This window comes from Euwallacea fornicatus, chromosome 4 (genome assembly GCF_040115645.1).
Source record: "Euwallacea fornicatus isolate EFF26 chromosome 4, ASM4011564v1, whole genome shotgun sequence".
NCBI lineage: Eukaryota > Metazoa > Arthropoda > Insecta > Coleoptera > Curculionidae > Euwallacea > Euwallacea fornicatus.
This window is the reverse complement of record NC_089544.1, coordinates 6,164,012-6,186,542: the sequence shown is the minus strand read 5'-3', so window position 1 is coordinate 6,186,542 and position 22,531 is coordinate 6,164,012. Positions and strand designations below refer to the sequence as shown.

The window sequence follows — 22,531 nt, the reverse complement described above, 5'->3', positions numbered from 1 at the left end:
ACTCACGTTTAGTTTCCACCCCGTCACATGACAGAATGAGATGGGGGGAGGATTTATTTAGAGCCGCAGAGTATTAGTATCGTTAAGAAATTCATCCAAATATTAGGTGTATACCTATGACTCCGCGTTTTTTTACACATTTTCAACTGTTTCAAACTGTATAAATTTATTAACAATGTTTATTAAAAATAATTTCCACCGTTAATGACAACATTTTCCCAGAGATTAGGCAGCTTATGGATTCCATCGTAAAAAAAAATCGTCGGTTTTGAAGCGATCCATTCATCAAGCCAGTCTTGGACTTCTTGGCGATTCTGGAAGCGCTGCTCTGCCAAACCGTGAACCATTGAACGGAAAGGATGATAATCCGACGGGGCGATATCTGGCGAGTATGGCGGGTACGGTGAGACTTCCCATTTGAAATCCTCCAAGGTGTTCTTGACTGGTTGAGCGACATGAGGCCTTGCGTTGTCGTGAAGCAGTATGACTTTGTCGTGTCGATCCGCCCATTCTGGCCTCTTTACTGCGAGTTGATTACACAACTGCACTAGTCGTTGGACGTAACGATTGGCAGTGACTGTTTCGCCAGGTTGGAGAAGCTCATAATACAGTATGCTGCGCTGGTCCCACCAAATGCAGAGCAATACCTTCTTCCCGTGGATATTTGGCTTTGCGGTCGAAGTTGTTGGCTCACCCGGGCTCACCCATGATTTTTTCCTCTTTGGATAGTCGAAGTAAAGCAATTTTTCATCTCCGGTCACGATACGATGTAGAAAAGACTTTCTTTAAAAACGTTCAAGCAAGATCTCACACGTCGTTTTTCGTTGCTCTTTGTTCCTTTCCATCAATTCATAAGGCATCCATTTTCCTTCCTTTTGAATTTTTCCCATAGCGTGAAGACGAACCGAAAGCGTTTTCTGCGTGACGTTAAGGAAAGATGCGAGCTGTTCTTGCGTTTGTGCGGCGTCTTCGTCCAACAAAGCCTGCAGTTCTACGTCTTCAAATTTTTTCGATGGCTTACCATGCTCCTTGTCGTTGAGGTCGAAATCACCTGATTTGAAGCGCAGAAACCATTGTTGGTAAGTTCTTATAGATGCAGCATCATTGCCATAAGCCTCAACGAGCATTTGGTGAGCGGCAGTGGCGTTTTTCTTAAGATGGAAAAGGAAGAGCAAAGCTTCCCGCAAATGATGTTTATTCGGCACAAAATTGGACATATTTAAACCTTAATTGAAAAGTTTTAAAAGGTCATATAGCAATTATCATATATAAATAGAAAGCTGGTAATACGGAGCAAAAAATGAAATAAAATTCCTTAAATAAAAAAATATTTTTTCAAAGAAAATAAAACTAGAAATAAAAACGCGGAGTCATAGATATACACCTAATAATTTAAGTTTTCACATTAAATTTCATTTGTTTTATTCGTTAACGATACAAACCTACCGGCTTTTAATCCCATAACGGAAGGTCATAACTAAAGGTTTGATGATGATTTATCTCTGTATAGTTTAAATTAATTAAACTGTGCAGAGGCCTGTACCTAGCTATGACAAAATAATAAATGCTTATACAGGATAATCATTATCTCTCTAATTTTCTGAGAAAGTTTTATCACCAAAGATAAAATATAAAATTGGATTAACTGTTCAAAGTACACGGGAACAAAAATTCAATTTGAAAGACCAATTTGGTTTCAATATATTTAAATAATCTTAACTGCGCCATAAATCCAACCACACATTCTATTAGTCCTAAAATGTCACAAAAATTTCCTATAAACAAATATCAAAAGGCACATCCTTTTCGATATACGAGGTGAGAAAATTTGATTTTAGAAACGTTTCCAGTTAAATTCATGAAATTGTGTAGTTTATTACAACTTTTTGTGCTCTCTAAAACGAAATTGCTACATTTTTCCAAGGGCGAGTACTACAGGAGGGAAACATTAAAAAAATATCTAAATTTGTGTGCACTTTACAGATGAATTTATTTTAAAAATATGTTACTATCTCACAATAATATCTTAATACTTTATTGTATTGACTGATTAGATTAAAACATTAAAATATATATTATATATTGTTAAAGCATTATTAGTTGTTTAATAGTATGTTGCTAAAAACCTAAATCAAAATTTAAAATGTGCCTACAGATCATTGTTATGACAGGAATTCTATATACTTCTCTCCTCATTGGCGGAGGTAAGATTATATTTACTAATGTAATACTAGTTTTAACAGCAAGATAATTTCCACAAAAACCGAGAATCTAATCAATTGCAATATTTCTATTTTACTTTACTCTTTTAGAATATCGAAAAAGGATATAAATAAAATTATATGAATGATTTTAAATATTTCTAGATAAATATATTTAGAATGCCGTGGTTCTTATAAAAAAAGGATTATTATTACAATGAAATTTATAGTGTACTTTGTGTGGTAATAATTATCTACATATACAGGGTGAGTCGTAACGGAACCGAAACTGAGCAGATGTGTGCAGGGAACCGCAATATATGACGATTTGGTGAATATATTTTTTTCTCCGGTTAATAGGTGAAGAGATATTGACCTCCGAAGTTGACTTATAAATAAAGGTAAATAGAAATTTTAAAATCGCGCTAATGTAATGCCACATTTAGAATATGTGTTAGTTACATGATTTTGGCAATTTAAAAAAAGCCTACCAGTCAAAAACCGTTTTTGACTGGTAATGCCTTCAAATCGCTTTAAATTTGATTTAGTTCCATTCCACAAAATTGCAATTTTGTCAAAGATGATAAGGTTTGAGACAAATTTTTAAGGAGATAAAAACTTTACAATTAAAGTTGCTATTAAATGATATTGTTCGTTTGTTACTTACTTTACAGATTTAAAAAAATCCCTACTCTTTTAGACATTACTTTACCCCTAATCCAACCTTTATTGAACATTTCTCGATTTTACATTTTTACCAATTAAAGAAATTGAAAAGAATAAAATATGTTCCAAGTTTGGTTGCATTATGACGACGCATTACTCAATTGTAATACGGCATTTTTTCTAAATATTGAAGCCAACTTGGAACGTCAATATATCCTCAATTATCAACCATAGAAACTAAAAATATTCAACAGATTGTTATATTTTGAGGACCCCTACGTGCACCTGCTCTGTGTCTGTTCCGTCATGATTCGCCCTGCATGTAAGCTTTCCTTTGATTTCTGTACATAATCTTTGATGCAGACCGTCAACAATCATACTCATGTCCATGCTGAGCATTCATGCATAAAAACTTTAATATACAGGGTGTTTCTAAATTATGGTGCCAAATTGATATAGAAGGTAGATTACATCATTTTATGCCAGAAATTCTATATAAATGTGTGTCCAAAAATGCTTAATAAAAAAGATACAGGGCGTTTTATGATAGTTTGGAAAAACATATTTTTATTATTTTTTTCCAAAGGGCTTTTGTGATTTTATTGAAAGTTGGTACACAAGATGTGGCCGACGGGTGCAACAACTATTGATGAGTACATTATTTTTAGTTGCTATGGTAACCAAATAACATTAGTGGCCTAGAAATTTTTTCCATAAATTTTTTTTGTGTGTGGACAAAATGCATATTTGATCAGATTTTCTTAGAGTTTGTTTAAAAATACACAAAAAAGGTACTCTGGTTTAAAACCGATAACGTACTCAGTTTTCGAGAAAAATGATTAAGTATGAGACACTGCAAACTGCTCATCTACCATTGCGTTTAGGTTTCGGATATTTAGCTGGCCATGCTTTTTTATTATTTTCTGTTGTCAAAGTCAGTCTTTTAGATCCATGTCATGTTGTTCGTTTCTAAAAATTTTATAATTTTTTTTAATAACAATGGCTGAAAGATACACTTTCCAAGAACTTACCGACATGCATTTAATTTTTGGTAAATGTGATAGTAATTCAAGGGCAGCAAGAAGATGTTATCAAGAGATATATCCTAATAGGAGAATTCCTTCAAGAAAACTGTTTGTTTCAATTGACCTTCGCCTTAGAGAGACAGGAAGTTTGAGAAACATTAACAAAAATGCTGGTAGACCGCGTACAACAAGAACTGTTGAAAATGAAGAGCAGATATTAAGGCATTTTGAACAAGATAATACGTTAAGTACTAGAAGAATAGGTGCTATGCAAAATATACCGCATTCCGTAGTGTGGAGAGTAGCTAAAGAGCAAGCCTTATATCCGTATCACCTATTACAAGTACAAGAACTGCTGCCAACGGATTTTGAAAAAAGGACAACGTTCTGCAATTGGGTTCTCCATAAAATAGAACGTGAATCAGATTTTGCGAAAAATATACTATTTACAGATGAGGCTTCATTTACAAAAGATGGAGTTTTCAATTCAAGAAATAACCATAAGTGGAGTGAAGAAAATCCCAGAGAAACAGTAGTTACTCAATCCCAAAATAAATTTAAAATAAATTTCTGGGTGGGCATTTTGGGAACTAAAATTTTGGGCCCTGTTGAATTACCTCAAAATTTAAATGGTGGTCATTATTTAAACTTCTTGACACACCAACTTCCAGAAGTATTGGAACATATCGATTTGCAAACACGACGAAAAATGTGGCTTATGCATGATGGTGCTCCTGCCCACTACTCCAGAAATGTCAGGACACATTTAAATAATACTTTTCCTACTAAGTGGATTGGTCGTGGATATGATGCTCCGCAAAAATGGCCACCAAGAAGCCCCGATCTAAATCCTTTAGATTTTTTTCTATGGGGTAATGTAAAGGAGAAAGTGTATAGTAGGCCAATCCCGAATGAAAACTTTTTAAGGCAAAGAATTGAGGATGTATTTGCGGATATAAAACAAAACGAGAGAAGTATAGAGAAAGTACAATTTAACTTCCTCAAAAGAGTCAGAGCTTGTATTCGTAGTGGTGGAAAACATTTCGAACAATTTGTAAATTGATACTTGTTAAGTATGTTTTGTTGTTATTAGTTTCTTTATTAATAATTTTTTAAATTTAAACCACTGCCTTTGCCAACAGAAAATAATAAATAAAATGAGCAGTTTGCAGTGTCTCATACTTAATCATTTTTCTCGAAAACTGAGTACGTTATCGGTTTTAAACCAGAGTACCTTTTTTGTGTATTTTTAAACAAATTCTAAGAAAATCTGATCAAATATGCATTTTGTCCACACACAAAAAAAATTTATGGAAAAAATTTCTAGGCCACTAATGTTATTTGGTTACCATAGCAACTAAAAATAATGTACTCATCAATAGTTGTTGCACCCGTCGGCCACATCTTGTGTACCAACTTTCAATAAAATCACAAAAGCCCTTTGGAAAAAAATAATAAAAATATGTTTTTCCAAACTATCATAAAACGCCCTGTATCTTTTTTATTAAGCATTTTTGGACACACATTTATATAGAATTTCTGGCATAAAATGATGTAATCTACCTTCTATATCAATTTGGCACCATAATTTAGAAACACCCTGTATATTATTATATACACTATACAGAGTGGAGCACCAAGAGCGTCTCGGGGTATTACGTCCTTATTAATAATTTGATCGAAAATTGTTTTTAGAGGTGTATGTAGGACCTTACAAGGTGCATTTTAAAAATATTTTCAGTTATACAGGGTGTATATAAAAAAAGATACATCTCGAACATATGTTTTTTTTATGGAACACCCTATATTTTATTACATATTTGGAATTATAAGAAGAAAATAGTATAAGTTTGTATAACACACATTGGATCTAAAACAATCGCTTCTCGAGAAATTTTAGAAAATATAAAAATACAAGAGTTAAGAAAAATTGTTTTTGCTAGGTGAAATGAGTTACTTGGCTATTATTTTTTTACTATTACTTCTTAAGTACAAACTAATCTCCAAACTAGAATGAATTATTTACTAAACTGATATACAGGGTAGATAAAAAGAGTGGTCAAATTTTACTCCCTTATAATTTAGCATAACTTCCTTATTTTAAATGGAATATATACATTTTTATGTATTACTTAGAATCACTAATTAATTCCCTTTTCAATCGATACTATAGTGTTCTATACCTATCTTTTACCGTTTTCCCTTAATATGAAATTTTACTTAATTTTCAATAATAACATTAAATAATACAGCTGGGTTTAAGTAGAAGGACAGTCGGAAGAATTGCAAAAAGTTTCAAATTTCATCCTTATAATATACAGTTACATCAAGAATTATATGAAACTGATTATCAAGCACGATTGACTTTTTTCATTTTGTTTTGGAAAAGTGTGCACAAAATGACAGTTTTTTGGATTGCCTTCTATTTTAGGATGAGTCGACTTTTCATAACAATTACTTAGTAAATAGGCATAATTTCCATTATTATGCTGATGAAAAGCCATTCGTTTTCCGCACAGTCGATTATATAGTATAAATGGTCCCTTAATGTTTGGGGTGGAATTTTAAATACTTCCGTTATAGGACCTTACTTTTTTGAAGACAATTTAACTAGACAAGTGTTCAAAGACTTTATTGAAAATATACTTGTAGAACTATTGGAAGAAATACATATAATATATATGTGAGCATTCTTTGTCCATGTTGAAACAATTAATCAATTACCTGAAAACATCATGGGGTTCTGGCTCTAGATTCCTCCCAAGAGAAGTGCGAGAAAATGGTAAAAGGGCTGTCATGAATCTCTTCGCATTTCTTGTTTCTGTTAAGGCCATTAATTGGCATTATCTGAAAGTAGTACAGGCTTTTGGTACCAAAATCTTCTCCAGATTAGCGTGGGAAGAGAGGGTTGTTTATAAATTCCATTAGCGTAGGTGAGAATGACGTTTAGGGATTTGGAACCCGTGGGAAAAAGGGTGGACAGCCCTTCCATCTTATCGGTTCTCTCACGAAGAGGGGATGTGTTCTGTGTATGGATACCGGGTTGCATCGGGATTCCATTTTTGGTTCACGGAGAATAAAGAAGTGCTCTTAGAATTGTGTTTTTTCTCTCCGCCCTTGAACCGCGAAACTTACATATAAATATATTTAATTTATTATTGAAAATTAAATAAAATTTCATATTATGGGAAAACGGTAAAAGATAGGTATAGAACACTATAGTATCGATTGAAAGGGAATTAATTAGTAATTCTAAGTAATACATAAAAATGTATATATTCCATTTAAAATAAGAATGTTATGCTAAATTATAAGGAAGTAAAATTTAACCACTCTTTTTATCTACCCTGTATATCAGTTTAGTAAATAATTCATTCTAGTTTGGAGATTAGTTTGTACTTAAGAAGTAATAGTAAAAAAATAATAGCCAAGTAACTCATTTTACCTAGCAAAAACTATTTTTCTTAACTCTTGCATTCTTATATTTTCTAAAATTTCTCGAGAAGCGATTGTTTTAGATCCAATGTGTTATACAAACTTATACTATTTTCTTTTTATAATTCCAAATATGTAATAAAATATAGGGTGTTCCATTAAAAAAAAATTTGTTCGAGATGTATCTTTTTTAAATACACCCTGTATAAATGAAAACAAATTTTAAACGTACCTTGCAAAGTCCTACATACACCTCTAAAAACAATTTTCGATCAAATTATTAATAAGGGCGTAATACCCCGAGGCGCTCTTGGTGCTCCACCCTGTATATATACTATAACTCAATAATTTTCAATGCACTTGTTATATTGCATTGATTATAAGCATTGCATATTTCACTATTTCAGGATGATCCAAAAATAATAAATTCAGCAAAAACTTTTTGGAAATATAGACAGTAATGTAAAAAATGTAAGCTAAAATATGTGCAAAAAGTGGATGATTTTGTATAAGCAGAAACGTTAAAAATATAAACATCAATAAATATCTGTGGTACATATTTATTGCTTTAAATATCAAATTTACAGGTTTCAACATTGAAGTAACTGACATTTTTATTAGTTGAGATAACACAAAATTCAAATTCAAATATTGTGATTAGTTATTGAAAATTGAAAATCACTAAGGCGTATCTATAGTGCATTAGCACTGCTATTTTTCTAATTATACGATATGCGGAATCTGAAGCGCAAGTACGCATTTTTATACTAAATAATTTGTAAAAAGGAATTTAAGAAAAAGTAGGATTACTTCTGGAGATATCACACGACGTCCCATAAATGTGAAAATGAATGAAAAATTCGAGATATAGTAATAGAAAAAAAATTTTTTGCCCAACATTCAGCATAGCAACTTTTTGTCTTTGATTTAACGTCCTAGTAAGTGTCGTATGTTTGGGAAACGCCCTGCAAAGTTCTATAGTTCATTTTCATTCTCAGGATTTGGCCAAGAAACTTCAAGTCTTTCGTGTTTTGATTGTAATCCAAAACGCCATCCTAATAATGAGTGTGCCAATCCAATAAAGAACGCAGTGCAGTACGTCAATTGTGAAGCACAATTTCCAGAAAGACCACCAAACACCTCATTAATTTGTGTTTCTACTAACATTACGTTTTACGGTAAGTTAAAAATTCATAGGAATGATGAGCACATATGACACGAATTCCATTTCATATGATCTTTTGTTTTAATCAATATTTCAAATGTTTCAGGTATTCAATTATTATTAAAATAAGAAGCAAATAGCTGTTGAGATTATAATATCAAGAATATTCTATATATTTTTAAACAAAACTCCATTGCTTTTAGGCAACGAGGCTAATAAGACTGGCATATACAGAGGATGTGAAGTTCAAAACGAATCAATAATTGATTACTGCGATTGGTTCAAAGAGGAAATAAATGACAAGAATGGTGCTCTAATATCTTGTGATTTTTGCAACACCACTCGTTGTAATAATTTAATATATGATGAAATACCCAACGCCAGTGATCAAATTAGCAGTTCGCACTGGACTAAACTGACCATTATCTTTATATCCTTAAGTTCCTTACTTAGTAACATATTTTAGTATAATGCTACATTCACAGTTCTTGATAATTAACTTTGAAATTTTTTTTTCCAATGTTAAATATTTTGTAAATGATTGTTTGGTTGTTTGAATGTCATATAAGGTTAAAAATATACATAGTGTCCGGGTGTTTTGTAGCAAGATTTTGCCCAAGTATTCTACGAATAAAAATATTAGTTTGCTATATAAACTATATGCGAAAAATGCTTTGTTAAGTGTTAATATGGTGTTGAAATTATATATATTTTTTTAATTTATCTTTTATAGGTTCCAAAGTTTTTGTGATATTTACCTTAAATTTTCAGTATTTTAATAGCATAATTAGACGGATATACTTCAAATTATTCTCTGATGATGAGAAACTGGCGAAACGGAGACCATCTACAGAGATGGGTAGGTCGTGAAGGACCAATTGCTTGGCCTCCTCAATCGCCCGCTCTAACGCTTCTAGATTTTTATGTATGAGAGTTGATAAGGAAAAGTGTGTACTTTATTCCCATAAATTCTTAAGAAGAACTTATAGGGTGAATAAGAAATTCTAGTCTGAGAATAACTGCTGAGAATTTGAGAAATCTTTGGCGGTCTTTACAGTGACGGTCTAATTTATGTGTAGAACCTAATTGCAATCATTTCAAACAATTTATGTAATAATCATTATTTAATATTGATTTTAATTATTTTGTTATCTAATAAATTATCTTTATTTAGCTTATTTTCTCTTTGAAGTTAATGTTGTCCTTTTGTCTACTATTATTTGTTATTTCTTTTCTGTTAAAAATCCGCTTTACTTTTAGATCGTCAATAAATTACTTCTTACTCCAGTTTACATCGTATTAATGTGCCAGAAAATGTAACGTCAATAGAATGTTAGAAATGTCAGAAACCAATCAAATCTACTCGATGCAAAAAGTAGCGTGCATTATTTCACCAATTTGCAAATAACTGAAAAACCGTAACAGGTACTAAAATGGTCCGAACACATAAAAATTTTTAAATTGAACAGAAAACTTAATCTTCTAAAATTAGATTCTATGTGGTGCACCACAAAATGTTTTGGGCGATGAAATGGATCAAACCTCCAAAAAAAATAATTGTAGATTTCCACAATCATCTAGCATTATCTAATCGTGTAAACTCTAAAGAATAATTTATGATAAAACTTTGGGCGCTATAGAATAGAAATTGAAAAAAATATGAAACTTCGTTTCCTTGCATATCCTTAACTAAGTATTTCTCGAATATGGTTTATAGAGCAAATTGATATTATTTTTATATGTGAAATGCGTGGTTAAAATCCTGTTATAAGAAACTCGGACACCCGTATACAAAAAATTAAAAATTTTGTACTAATTTTTTTACAATATTCGATCTTTCTACTCAAATTTTTCCCCATATAAATAAAATTCAATTAACAAAGCAGCGAGAAACAAACAAATCAGGAATGTAAAAACGCTATGACCTTACAATGACTCATTTACCAACTTCTGCTGTATATTTAAGGAAAAACTTAATAATAAAAATGGTCTGTTGAAAAAAGAGTACCTTATCTGCAACACTACCCTCTGCAATAATATGACTTATTAAGCAAGGAAACTCCATTTATCCTGAAAATTATGATTTTTATTTGTACAATATGGCTACGATCTTAGCATATACCATCTTTTTCTAATTTTTAGCATTGATTTTAGTACCTTTCTTAACGTTCAAATTAAATATAGGCAGCATTTTTTTAAACGAATTTGATATTATTTGTATGTGTTTTTACATTACAAAAACCTTCTTCACAACTCAACGATAATTATACAGGGTGTTCGATTTATTATGCACATGCTATTTTCTCGAAAACTAAGAATTTAGTAAAACAATGTTTCAAATAAAGTTTGTTTGGGATAAAGGAGCGCTTCTTTTGACATTTTTTTTTCAAAAAAATTGTCATTTAGAAGGCCTTTTCAAGGTCATTCGCATTTTTTCTTATGAAAACCCTAGATTTTTTTGACAAAAATGGATACATCACTAAAAACTGAAAAACATTTGTCTGAAAAATTTTTCGATTCAACGCATTTTTAGATAGTTTATTCAAAGAAATAATCGAAAATTAAGTAAAGCGTGAAACAACAATATAAAAGTTTTCTAATCCAATAAATGTTCAAAATTTCTTCCACCAACTCCAATAAACTTTACAATACGTTTTTTAAACGATTCATGAACGCATAATAATGTTTGAGTATTAATTTCCCGAGAAGCTTGCCTAATCCGTTATTTCATATTTTCTGGGGTTGTCGGAATATGCTTGTAAACTTTATCCTTCAAATATCCCCATAAAAAAAAATCTGGAGACATCAAGTCTGGCGATCTTGCCGGCCAGTTAATAAGACCATTTCGTCCAATCCAGCGTTCTGAATAATCACTAACAAAGATTTGTCGAACACCCCTAAAAAAATGCGCTGGGCAACCATCGTGTTGAAACCTCATGGAACGTCGCAATTCGAAGTTCAGCTCTTCAAGTAAAACGGGCAATTTTCGCCTTAAAAATTGTTGGTATTTTTCCCTGTTCAAGATCCCATCAATAAAATATGATCCAATTAAATTTGTTCCTATGATTCCACACCACACGTTTACAGACCATGGATGCTGATGCTCAACCTGCCTCATCCATTTAGGATTGTCTACAGACCAGTAATACATATTGTGGCGGTTAATTTGACCATGATTTATAAAAGTTGATTCGTCAGAGAACAAAACTAACATAAAAAAGTTTGGGTTATCGATTATTTGTCTTTGAGCCCATTGACAAAATAACATAAGATTCCGAAGATCTTCGCCGTGAAGTTTCTGATGTAGGGAAATACAATAAGGTTTTAATTTATGACGATGCAAAATACGAAAAACACTGTTCTGTGCTACTCCTGAATTTGATGCAGTTTGTCGAATACTAATTTCTGGATTGTAAGCAATAGCAGCCAGGACATTGATTTCATTGTCTTCATTAGCTACGTTGTTTTTATGTTTCTTTTTTTGTTTATCAACATTCCCAGTCTCTTCAAACTGCCTCACAAGTCTTTTGAATGTAAACCTTGGCGGCACAACCTTTTCTGGAAATCGTTCAGGATCATTGTTATTGTCCTCGAAATATCGCGACCACTTTCTCCATAAATAAGGATCATTTGAATTTTTTCTTTTAATGAAAAATACGCCATTATTCTTCAAGTACTTCTTAATCACAAAGAAACAATTCGAACAACACCACTCAACTGCTACTATGATTTGAACATTTTATTTATTTACTAAACTTATCAATTAAATTTTATATTATCGGTTGTTTTTTATTGAAACAATTTATTTAAAAAACCTGTAATGCAATTTGTAAACCTGTGAACGTTAATAAATAGAATTTTGAACATTTGTTGGATTAGAAAACTTTTATGTTGTTGTTCCACGCTTTACTTAATTTTCGATTATTTCTTTGAATAAACTATCTAAAAATGCGTTGAATCGAAAAATTTTTCAGACAAATGTTTTTCAGTTTTTAGTGATGTATCCATTTTTGTCAAAAAAATCTAGGGTTTCCATAAGAAAAAATGCGAATGACCTTGAAAAGGCCTTCTAAATGACAATTTTTTTGAAAAAAAAATGTCAAAAGAAGCGCTCCTTTATCCCAAACAAACTTTATTTGAAACATTTTTTTATTAAATTCTTAGTTTTCGAGAAAATCGCATGTGCATGATAAATCGAACACCCTGTATATTCTTTACTGAAACCTACATGTCCTATTTATTTACACATACTTATAAGAATAGATCAAGTTACATGTAAAACCTGGCCAACAACATCGCAAACAACATGCTGAGAGAAACTGAAAACACGTTGGCACCATCATGCCCATAGCCTCGATGATTGCAAAAGTCCTTATGGCATACAGCACAAGTGAAATTCTCAATTCTATTTGGTATTATTTGGCGGTAGTACTCGCAAATATCCAAAAATTCATTTTTGATGTCGATGAATTCTATTTCGCAACCTCTGGCTGATATATTCCTTCCACCTATGAGCAAATTTAGTAGAACAATAATGATGCATTGTATTACAGGTGTTTCTCAAAGACCTCAAAAATATTATAGATTTTCTTGTTAATTATAGTGACTTAGAACCTAATTGAATAGAAATTCTACTAAAAATAAATTATATTAAAGTCATCGAAGCTCTAGATATAAGCCAAAAGATAAGAAAACTTAAAAAAAAAAAAGGTAATCTTATTGTGATTTGTTAATAGACTTAAATTTATCATTAAAAGGCGAATAACAATGTGATCATTTAAAGTACAAGAAAGTGAATTATACTACTTGTCATAAAAATTCGAACGACTAGAAATAATGCGTGTAATTTAATATAATTTTGTAAGTATATTGACAACACCATACAAAATAAATAATGTGAGTTGTGAGTAAATCCAAGTCCAGAAAGTTTTTAAAATTCGAATAATGTGTATAACCACCTCGTGAATTTATACCCTCAGAAACTCGTCTGCGCATGCTTTTGCAACAAATGGTGAATTTTCTTTTAAGGTAGTGCATCCAAAATAACTTGAATTGAATTTCCTAACTCTACTGAAGTACGCCATTAACTATAGGAACTCTTCTTCGTATCATGTCTCTAAAGTGTTTTATGAGGGCAAGATTTGGAGAGCGTGGAGGCCAAGGAAGCACATTAATATTGCGACGCTATATGATAGATGAGTCATAATTGTACGAGCAATGTAATCTTACATTGTCTTTCTGGAAGAGCACATTTTTAACACGTTAAATGTCTGATTTAGCTATTAGTTCTGACACTTCCTGTATCTGATCAATTGTACTACTATTACAACTAACTACATATACCAATTTTCATTGAATTTGATGCATCAATTCTAGGTCTTGAAATTTGTATGATAATTAGTATATTTAAAGTAAAAATGTTTAGCTGTAAACAAAGTCTACTATTGTACTCGCTCTATAATAACCCTCTTTCCCTCCATCATCAATGCTGGCTTTTATTATATGGTTATCAAATAATATACTATTATTTCGTACAAAATGAACTCATAATGTTTCAAAAACTACAGTAGGATATAATAATGATGTTTTTCCAAAATATACTTACTGAAGGTGTAATGCATATAGATGCAAACAGCATTATAAGCGCTTGTGGTTTTGATGTTTATGGAGTCCTGGATTTGGTTTTGCTCCACGAGAAAATGTTTAACTTTTGAAACGTACTGGTTGGAATTGGTTACGATGTCCGAGACAGAACAGTTCTGCATCTGGATAGATTCAGAATTGATAGGTTCTTCGCAACCTTCTCCATGTACCTCAGTGTTGCAAAAATAACAAATATCGAGAGTGGATAAGACCAAGCCTGAAAGAAAATGAACTTGTACGCAAGGTGCACTTTTGAAAAGTTGTAGTGCAAGGTATAAAAGCACGGTAAAAAATGTTAAACATTCTCAGCTTTGTGAGTTATATTTAAATAAGATGTCTCTGAACATAGCGCCATGAATTCAACCACGTATTCTATTGTATGTCCTAAAATATCATGAAAACTTTCTATAAATGTATATCGAAAGGCGCAGAGGGTACAGGGTGTGAAAGGTTGATTCCTGACAATATTTTTTTATTAATGTTTTCGAAAAATTTAGAGATAAATAAATGAAATTTTATACTTTATTATAATTTTTGTGCTCTTTCTGAGTCTCTATAAAAAAATTTACACATTTTTTCAAGGGCGAGTAATACAGGGAATAACACTTAAAAAATATCTAAACTTTTTGTACTTATCTTTATTGACGATTTTATAAGAAAAATATTAAGTTTGAATATTTTTACTTAAAAAAGGTACTCTCGTTGAAAATGGAAATCCCCAAGAGTTTTTGAGAAAACTGATATTCAACAAATCAATGGATACTATGTTTTATTAAATGAATATAATATTAAAAACTCCTTTTTACGAAGAAGTACTTTAAACTGTTAATCTGAAAAGCTAAATTTATGATTTGGGCTCTGTTAATTCGGAATCTAATTCTAACATATCGACAGTATGAAATTTTCCCTATTTTAATTCGCAATACATTTTCTTTTAATCACGAATACTTTATAAAAATCCAAATGTTGTAATTTCGAAATAGCTGGAAAACTAAGGAATCCAAAAATTTGCATAAAAAGGCATATCTTGCAGTTTCTATCCGGAACTAAATGAATTTCACCCAATGCTAGTGTTTAGTGATTACTAGAGAACGAATTAAAAAGTTATAATGTTAAATGCTGAATCTTAAATTAAACTGAGGTATTAGTATTTAATTTGGTTTAGCATATTTAAATCAAAATTATAGAGTTAGTTAAAAGAAGATTAAAATGGAATGACTGTTTCGAGAATACATGATTTATCTTAAAACTGTCTATATGTACATGGATCGTGCGACGATTTTGTAAATCAGATTAAAATGAAATTACAATTTTCATTTAAGTAATATTTCAATAAATATGGCCTTTGGTGGATGTATTTTCCAAAACCTCTTTAAGAAACTGAATACAGAATAATAGAAGTTTTAAAGAAAGTATTTCAATTTTTTTTGGTAAGTTTTGAAAATGATACTTTATATAATTTGGTATGGTATTGATGAAATTAATAACTATAAAACATTATTTTTTCTTGAGGTATCCAAGTAGGTATTCCATGCAACTAGTTGCAATAATTTTTCTCATATATGCATTTTTTACTCACTGGCCTGGATGAAAACCACAAAAACACACGCGATCACATTCATTTTTTTCTCCTAGTTACACTGTATCGTTGGCAATTTCCCTGCTAAATGTAAAAGGATTAGCACAGACACAGCAGAGACATCAACGATGTCTTCCTATACTTAATGCTATTGTAAAGATATATTGATAATCCGGCTCAATAAACAAAGTTTTACGATATTTATTAAGAATATCTTAATAAAAGCGATAAAAATTACTAATGCGGTTTTGTAAGGAATACGGTTACTTATGGCGATATTAAAGTAATCCATTATTAAAGTATTTATCAGGGGATGAGAGATGAGACTGGACTTTTTATATTAAAAACGAGTTGTTTAGCCATCAATATATCTTAAGTTTGGTGCAACTAAAATCCACATATCTTATCGACATTCTTAAATCCCATATACATATAATTATACGAAACGGAACTATTTTATTTTGAAAAATACAGGGTGATAAATTAAAAACTGTTATTTTATTTATTTGAAATTTTGCATCCATTTTTAACAGAAATTATATATTTCAAACCGTCACAAAATAATCCTTTATAACATAATAGAGATCGGAAAACAGATTCCAAAACGAATCGTAAGTTAGATATTATTTTGCAGTTATAGGAGGGATCGCAAAAATAAAATACGGCGGATCAGGAAATAATTTGCTGATCCCCTAAATCAACTTTAATTTTTTTTTTTAATGTGGGAATAACTTTCGCACTTTTGCAGGCAGCGAGAAAAATATTCCTACCAAAGCACTGATTGAAAATTTTTATTCGAGCTTAAACAAAAACATTTAACACAGAAATTTAGTATAACTATGATCCTCCTTCAACATAGTATCAAGACGTGTTTTATTTGTCTTTTTACTACTAACTTAATGTCAGAACCTTTTTGATTATAGGCTAACGAAGCCCTAAATTTTATTTCATTAGCTCTTCCTGAACAAGAATTTTTTCGAACTACCATCTTTATCAGATCCATATACGTTTTACAATTTTAGACCCATATCTGTCCAAAGTCTGATATAGTACGATCGTATAAAATTGTGATAAACAGTTTCTCAACAATATGATATAGACAGAAAAGTTCGAGTCAGATGCTATGAAAATAATCATATGAAGATACATGAAATTAACGCATCTAAAGGTACAATACGTCATCTATATTCTGACTATTTTACCTATCCAATGTTGTAAATTTCAGTTATAAATTATTAAAGATACTTCACAAAGCACGAAAATCACTCTCAACCACCAATATATCTTACTTAATCTATATTTCAAAAACGAGACGATGCCGGTTCATATTATTTTATCATTACAGAGGTAATTTAAGCTTATTATTTAAATAAATAACTAAATTTGTTTAAGAATTACGTAGTATTAAAATTTAAATCTTCATCGAGACTTTCATGTTTGGTTTCCTACCATTCCTTAATTTTGTTTAGTTTTCAGGATATAAGGTCAGGTATCCTCAATAGTTGTATTTATTAGGAAAATGTTATTCAAAGAACAACCAAGTAAGCATGTAAAATACGCTCATTACGTACTCTTATTATTATGTACCTATTTCACACTCTGTATATTTTTTGTGATCAGTGGTGCTCGATGGCGCAACACGAAGAAGTTTGGGTAAAAACAAGCCGGAAGCCAAAAAAATGTTACCCTAAAGAGTTTCATAATGGTTTGGTTGGTCTTCAGTTAGTCCAACTGGGTAAAATTTTTAAGAGTAGCTTGCACTAAAAATTTTGATTGAATATTGTATAAACACTAGGAGCTATAAACAAATAATAAAAAATGTTTTATATTTATCAACGCGCTGTCTCAGTCACAAAGCGTTTCAAGGACTTAAGTAGGCATATTAACTTTTTTGCTCAAAATAAGGAACTGTGTCAAATGTTTATCTTTGAAGACTTCGAGCTAGGACACCCTGTAGAATGTGCAAAAATTGAAACGATTTCTTTTAAAATCTTGAAAAAAACTGCTTGCGATTCCCAAGACGCATTGTCAGAAAATTCCTGGAAAAGTAAATCAATCCTAAAAAATTCCAGAGAAATCTCTTGAGGGATCTTAAAAATCATCAACGGTGAATTCGTCCATTTTCATTCTCTCTAGATCTCTCAACATGACTTTACTTTGAGATTTAAAAATCATTTGTCACGAATATATTAATTGTACGCAAATTTTCTTTCAGGTGAATTTTTGTCTATTTTATTCAACTTCCTTTGGATAATAAAGAACCTAGTGTCTTTAATTTACCTCCAGATATTAATCTTGATACCGATAATGGCAATTCAGTCGTACTATTTGATCTTGCACTTCAAATACGATTTCTTCTTACGTTACTTGTCGTTCCATTTAATAGTGATTTTAGTAGGTTGGTACCATACAAAATCTACTTAAGGAATATAAGAAAAATATTTTTAGATCATCTCTATGGCTTTTGTAGTTGCATTAGGAATCAGAGACTTCAGCAGGCATTGTGATACTGTTAAAACTCTGTTACATTCAATTAGTCCTGAGAAGGAAAATTCAAAGAGTCTATTAAACCATCATATGTGGAGGAGTTCAGTACAAAAGGTTTACGTATCGGTTATCATCATGGCAATTTTCGTATTTCTGGTCGGTTTATTGGATTATAATTACTGGATTGTCCAAGCCGAGCAAAAAGTTTTAATTATCTTAATTTTTCAGCCAATTTTCGGTGTGTTGCTATAATAAGAATTATGCACTAAAATATTTAAAAAATTTAAATATTTTAGGAAATGTTGTATATAAGCTGTGGCCATATTTATTGTTTTCGTGTATTGTCAACATGATCATTTTGTCGATAGGGGCAACCATCTATTACATATACTTTATTTTCCAAAATCAAATGGCCTTATTGATTCTCACCGATCATGTGATGCAATTTCGAAAAAAGTGTAATAAAGAGGATCAAAGAATTTTGAATTATTATTGGAATATTCAGCAAAAGGCTGACATGATGAAATATGAGAAAGATATTATGGAATCTTTAAAGGGAATTGCGGTAATATATGAGAAGATTCAAAGGTACTATTAATGAAAAAAATTTTAACTAAAATCCGCTACTACTGTAAAGTATGATTCTCTATACTTTAAGAAATATACATTTGAAATCAGCAAAATCCAATCCGTGGGGATCACAATTTTTTTCAGGCAAAAATCGACCAACAACTAGAAAGTACAGGATCGTACAAACAAAGTCAAAATGTCAAAGTAAAAGTCCTAGTTTGCTACTAAAATGTAAACAATCGACCCAAAGAAAAATATAGACGAAAAAGGACTGTTAATTACACCATTGCTATTCATGAAGGAACACACATACAGTCGCTCAAAAAAGTATTCGTACAGCGGAAAAAAAATTCTGTGACCCATAATTTTTGACTGATTTTATTTAAAATTTGTATAATGGAAAATCAATCCTAAACTCAGTTTAGGTGTTCGAGCAAGTTTTGAAAATTAAATTTTTAGAGTGCTTTTCATGGTCTTAACTCAATTTCGAAAACTTCTTGTGCGGTGGAAATTTTTCAGTAGGATTTTAATGATCCTGTAGAGGGGATTTTTCTACGTATATCCAGAATATTTGATCAAAGTCAGACCACAAATAAGGGAGTTGCAGCTTTTTAAATTCGCCAAAAATGTTTAAATTTTATTATTTTGCGTGAGAATCGTCATTTTTTGGCGAATTTAAAAAGCTGCAACTCCCTTATTTGTGGTCTGACTTTGATCAAATTTTCTGGATATACGTAGAAAAATCCCCTCTACAGGATCATTAAAATCCTACTGAAAAATTTCCACTGCACAAGAAGTTTTCGAAATGGAGTTTTTTTTTAAGACCATGAAAAGCACTCTAAAAATTTAATTTTCAAAACTTGCTCGAACACCTAAGCTGAGTTTAGGATTGATTTTTCATTATACAAATTTTGAACAAAATCAGTCGAAAATTATGGGTCACAGAATTTTTTTCCCGCTGTACGAATACTTTTTTGAGTGACTGTAAAATTAATTTTATTTGGAGACATCAGAGTGTACTGAGTTTTCGTGAAACTGTCATTAAAAAAAATTAATTTCATGAAAATCCCTATAATTTTTCAGCAGACCAAAAATAAAAAACGTTGAAATAATTTGTGAGCACCATTGATGTATACAGAGCCATAAAAGTCATATCATAAATTCTAGGCGCTTTAGAGAAGGTTAAAATAACGCTAATTCTTCATATGAAAAATATCCTAGCGGCCTTCATTATCAAGTTATTCGCTCTCTAAATAAAAAGTTTAAAAAGCATTTTTGCTGTAACTTTGAAACAATTCTTACGATGACAATAAAACTTGGGCGATTTAACTAAGTCATTTTTATTTTCATATGTAAACAAATATTTTATGTCTTCCCCATACAAGGGAAGTCAAAATTTTTCATTTAGACTCATTCATTTTTATAGTGAGTTGACGAAATTAGTCTTTTTCATACTTTTCCTATAAAAAAAAGTATATTTTATTTTAATCGATATTTTCTACCGTTTATGTGAAAATCGCATTTTATTACCAACATGCACCACACATACCAACAATTTGAAATCAAATGAAATAACATTTTATTATAAAAAAATTATATATATTACAACTAAATTTATCAAAAATGTTTATGTTACCATTTAATGTCTTCAACATGAAGTATTTTAATATCTTGAAGTTTAACAATGAGGAGTGCGCAGATTTGCATCTAATGTTCGGACTTGCATAAGATATTGCTGTCGAAGCTTTTTTCTTGAAATTTATGATGCATGTTAATAATAAAATGAGATTTTCTCAAAAATGGTACAATAAATTGATTAAAGGTAGGTATACCTTTTTTGTAGAAAAATTATGTCAACATCAAGTTACAAAAAAACTGATTTCATTAACTCACTACGAAAATCAATGAGTTTAAATGAGAAATTTAAACTTTCCCCTTTAATTATATTATTGTTACTATTTTCCCTGAATTTATTTTATAAGGAATACATATAATATAGTACATGTGTTTACATATGAAAATAAGCATTTCTGTAAGTTATTAAAACATTCCAACTTTTAATGTCACACTAATAATTGTTTCCAAGTTATAGTAAAGTTACTTTTTTTTTAATTTCTTACTTTAAGAGAAAATAACTTGATAACAAAGACCGATAGGAAGTTTTTTTATGCGAAGTGTTAGAATTATTTTAACCTTCTCTAGAACCCACAAAATTTATGACATTACTTTCTCGGACTAACTGTTTAAATATAACAGTTGTACATTGTACTACCTGTTTTTGACTTTTTTTAATTAAAGAATTCTTATTTTAAATTATTTATGTAAATCAGTTTAAGCCACTATTTTTCTTCAATTGACTCGTCTTCATATCTTTAACGGTTTCCGAGATCTCTAGAAAAGTCATATAACCCGTGCTAAATCAGATATCTGGTATATCTCATTTATAATACTTTTAGATCAAACAATCAAATAATCGAATCAAACCAGTTGCTACATTTCTTGTTCATATGTGCCGGCATGCCTTTATCGGTTGCATCGATATTAATGATTTTCTCGGTAACTTTAATTTAACAAACGTTAAGTTTTATTTAACCATAATTCATATTCTATAGCCTTTCGAAGGTAACATTTTAACCGGACTGATCAATTGCATAACTTTTTTCTTCATCAGTTATATTTTAATGGACACCACTGAAGATTATAATCATTTTGTAAGAAAGTAATTCAGCTAAAGATTGTTATATAAAATGAAGTGTTTTGTAGGTAGATATATTTTCTGCGGCATATTCAAACTTGAGTTGGTATAATTGGAACGTAAAATGCCAGAAAATGTATTTCATAGGAACAATACATTTTTCAAGGAGATTTCGCATAACTTTGTTTCTATTGATCGAGATTAACAGACAGCTTTTACAGAAGGTATAAATTTCCATTTTAGATTCACATTCACACATTTTATTTTCAGATGTTGAGAATTTTATTTCCAGTAGCGAACCTTTTGTATTCGTCCAGGAAAATCAATTTCTGAAATAATTATTCGCACCTAGTGATGTCACGATATCTTATCTAATAATCTTGATGTGAACTTACTGAAAATAAAATATCTTCGATTACAATTTATAAATAATAAAATTCTCGACAGACACCGAAGATTTACTGTCGACTACCTATAAATTGTTCCTAAACATCTGCAATTTATAGCTTTTGTCGCAATATTTTATATGTTTAGTATTAATCATTGTAGGTAAGTAGCATAAACTATTATGTATCATATAGAAATTTTGGTATATCTCATTTAATCTGAGGTTCAGGACATAAAACAACAATGTTATCTAGAATGATGCATGCTGATAATGATAATGGAAGTTGCTCGTAACAAGCAGTTATTAGTAATCAGAAAGACCGAAATCGGTGTAGTATAAAAACAAAAATAGAAAATGAAAGAAAGAAATTTTAACCATTAGTATAAATTTCTTCCATAAACCTCTTTTAACAAAACTTTGTAAGCGATGAGCAGTATCAAAGAAAGATTATTTTGCAATAAACATTTTTTAGCTTCACTAATATCGTCATAAGATATTCATTTGGATTTTGGGATATTAAAAAACAAAAGCAATTTTTAATTTTTACTGTATTCAATTTACACATATAGCTTTTTTAAAACAATGGGCATGTTGAAAACTCTATTTAACAATAACTTTAAGTTTTGATGAGGACTTATGTATTTAATATTTAAAAACTCAATATCTAACGAAATATA

At 30.6% G+C, this 22,531-nt stretch overlaps 3 protein-coding genes across 3 annotated transcripts; 2 read left to right on the top strand and 1 right to left on the bottom strand.

Moving 5' to 3' along the window:
* The first annotated feature begins 2,047 nt into the window (after positions 1-2,047).
* On the top strand, positions 2,048-10,310 carry LOC136350896 (uncharacterized). The gene is made up of 3 exons (XM_066303047.1): positions 2,048-2,204; positions 8,326-8,505; positions 8,696-10,310. The coding sequence occupies exons 1-3, from the start codon at positions 2,144-2,146 to the stop codon at positions 8,956-8,958; spliced, it is 504 nt and encodes a 167-aa protein (XP_066159144.1). The 5' UTR covers positions 2,048-2,143; the 3' UTR covers positions 8,959-10,310.
* A 246-nt stretch (positions 10,311-10,556) lies between these two features.
* LOC136350895 (uncharacterized) lies at positions 10,557-15,928 on the bottom strand. Its single transcript, XM_066303046.1, has 3 exons — positions 15,715-15,928; positions 14,098-14,352; positions 10,557-13,000 (listed from the first exon to the last, which is right to left on the bottom strand). The coding sequence occupies exons 1-3, from the start codon at positions 15,755-15,757 to the stop codon at positions 12,762-12,764; spliced, it is 537 nt and encodes a 178-aa protein (XP_066159143.1). The 5' UTR covers positions 15,758-15,928; the 3' UTR covers positions 10,557-12,761.
* A 5,332-nt stretch (positions 15,929-21,260) lies between these two features.
* Positions 21,261-21,887, top strand: LOC136338881 (uncharacterized). Its single transcript, XM_066281661.1, has 4 exons — positions 21,261-21,327; positions 21,384-21,482; positions 21,535-21,690; positions 21,737-21,887. The coding sequence occupies exons 1-4, from the start codon at positions 21,289-21,291 to the stop codon at positions 21,797-21,799; spliced, it is 357 nt and encodes a 118-aa protein (XP_066137758.1). The 5' UTR covers positions 21,261-21,288; the 3' UTR covers positions 21,800-21,887.
* Positions 21,888-22,531: the final 644 nt, after the last annotated feature.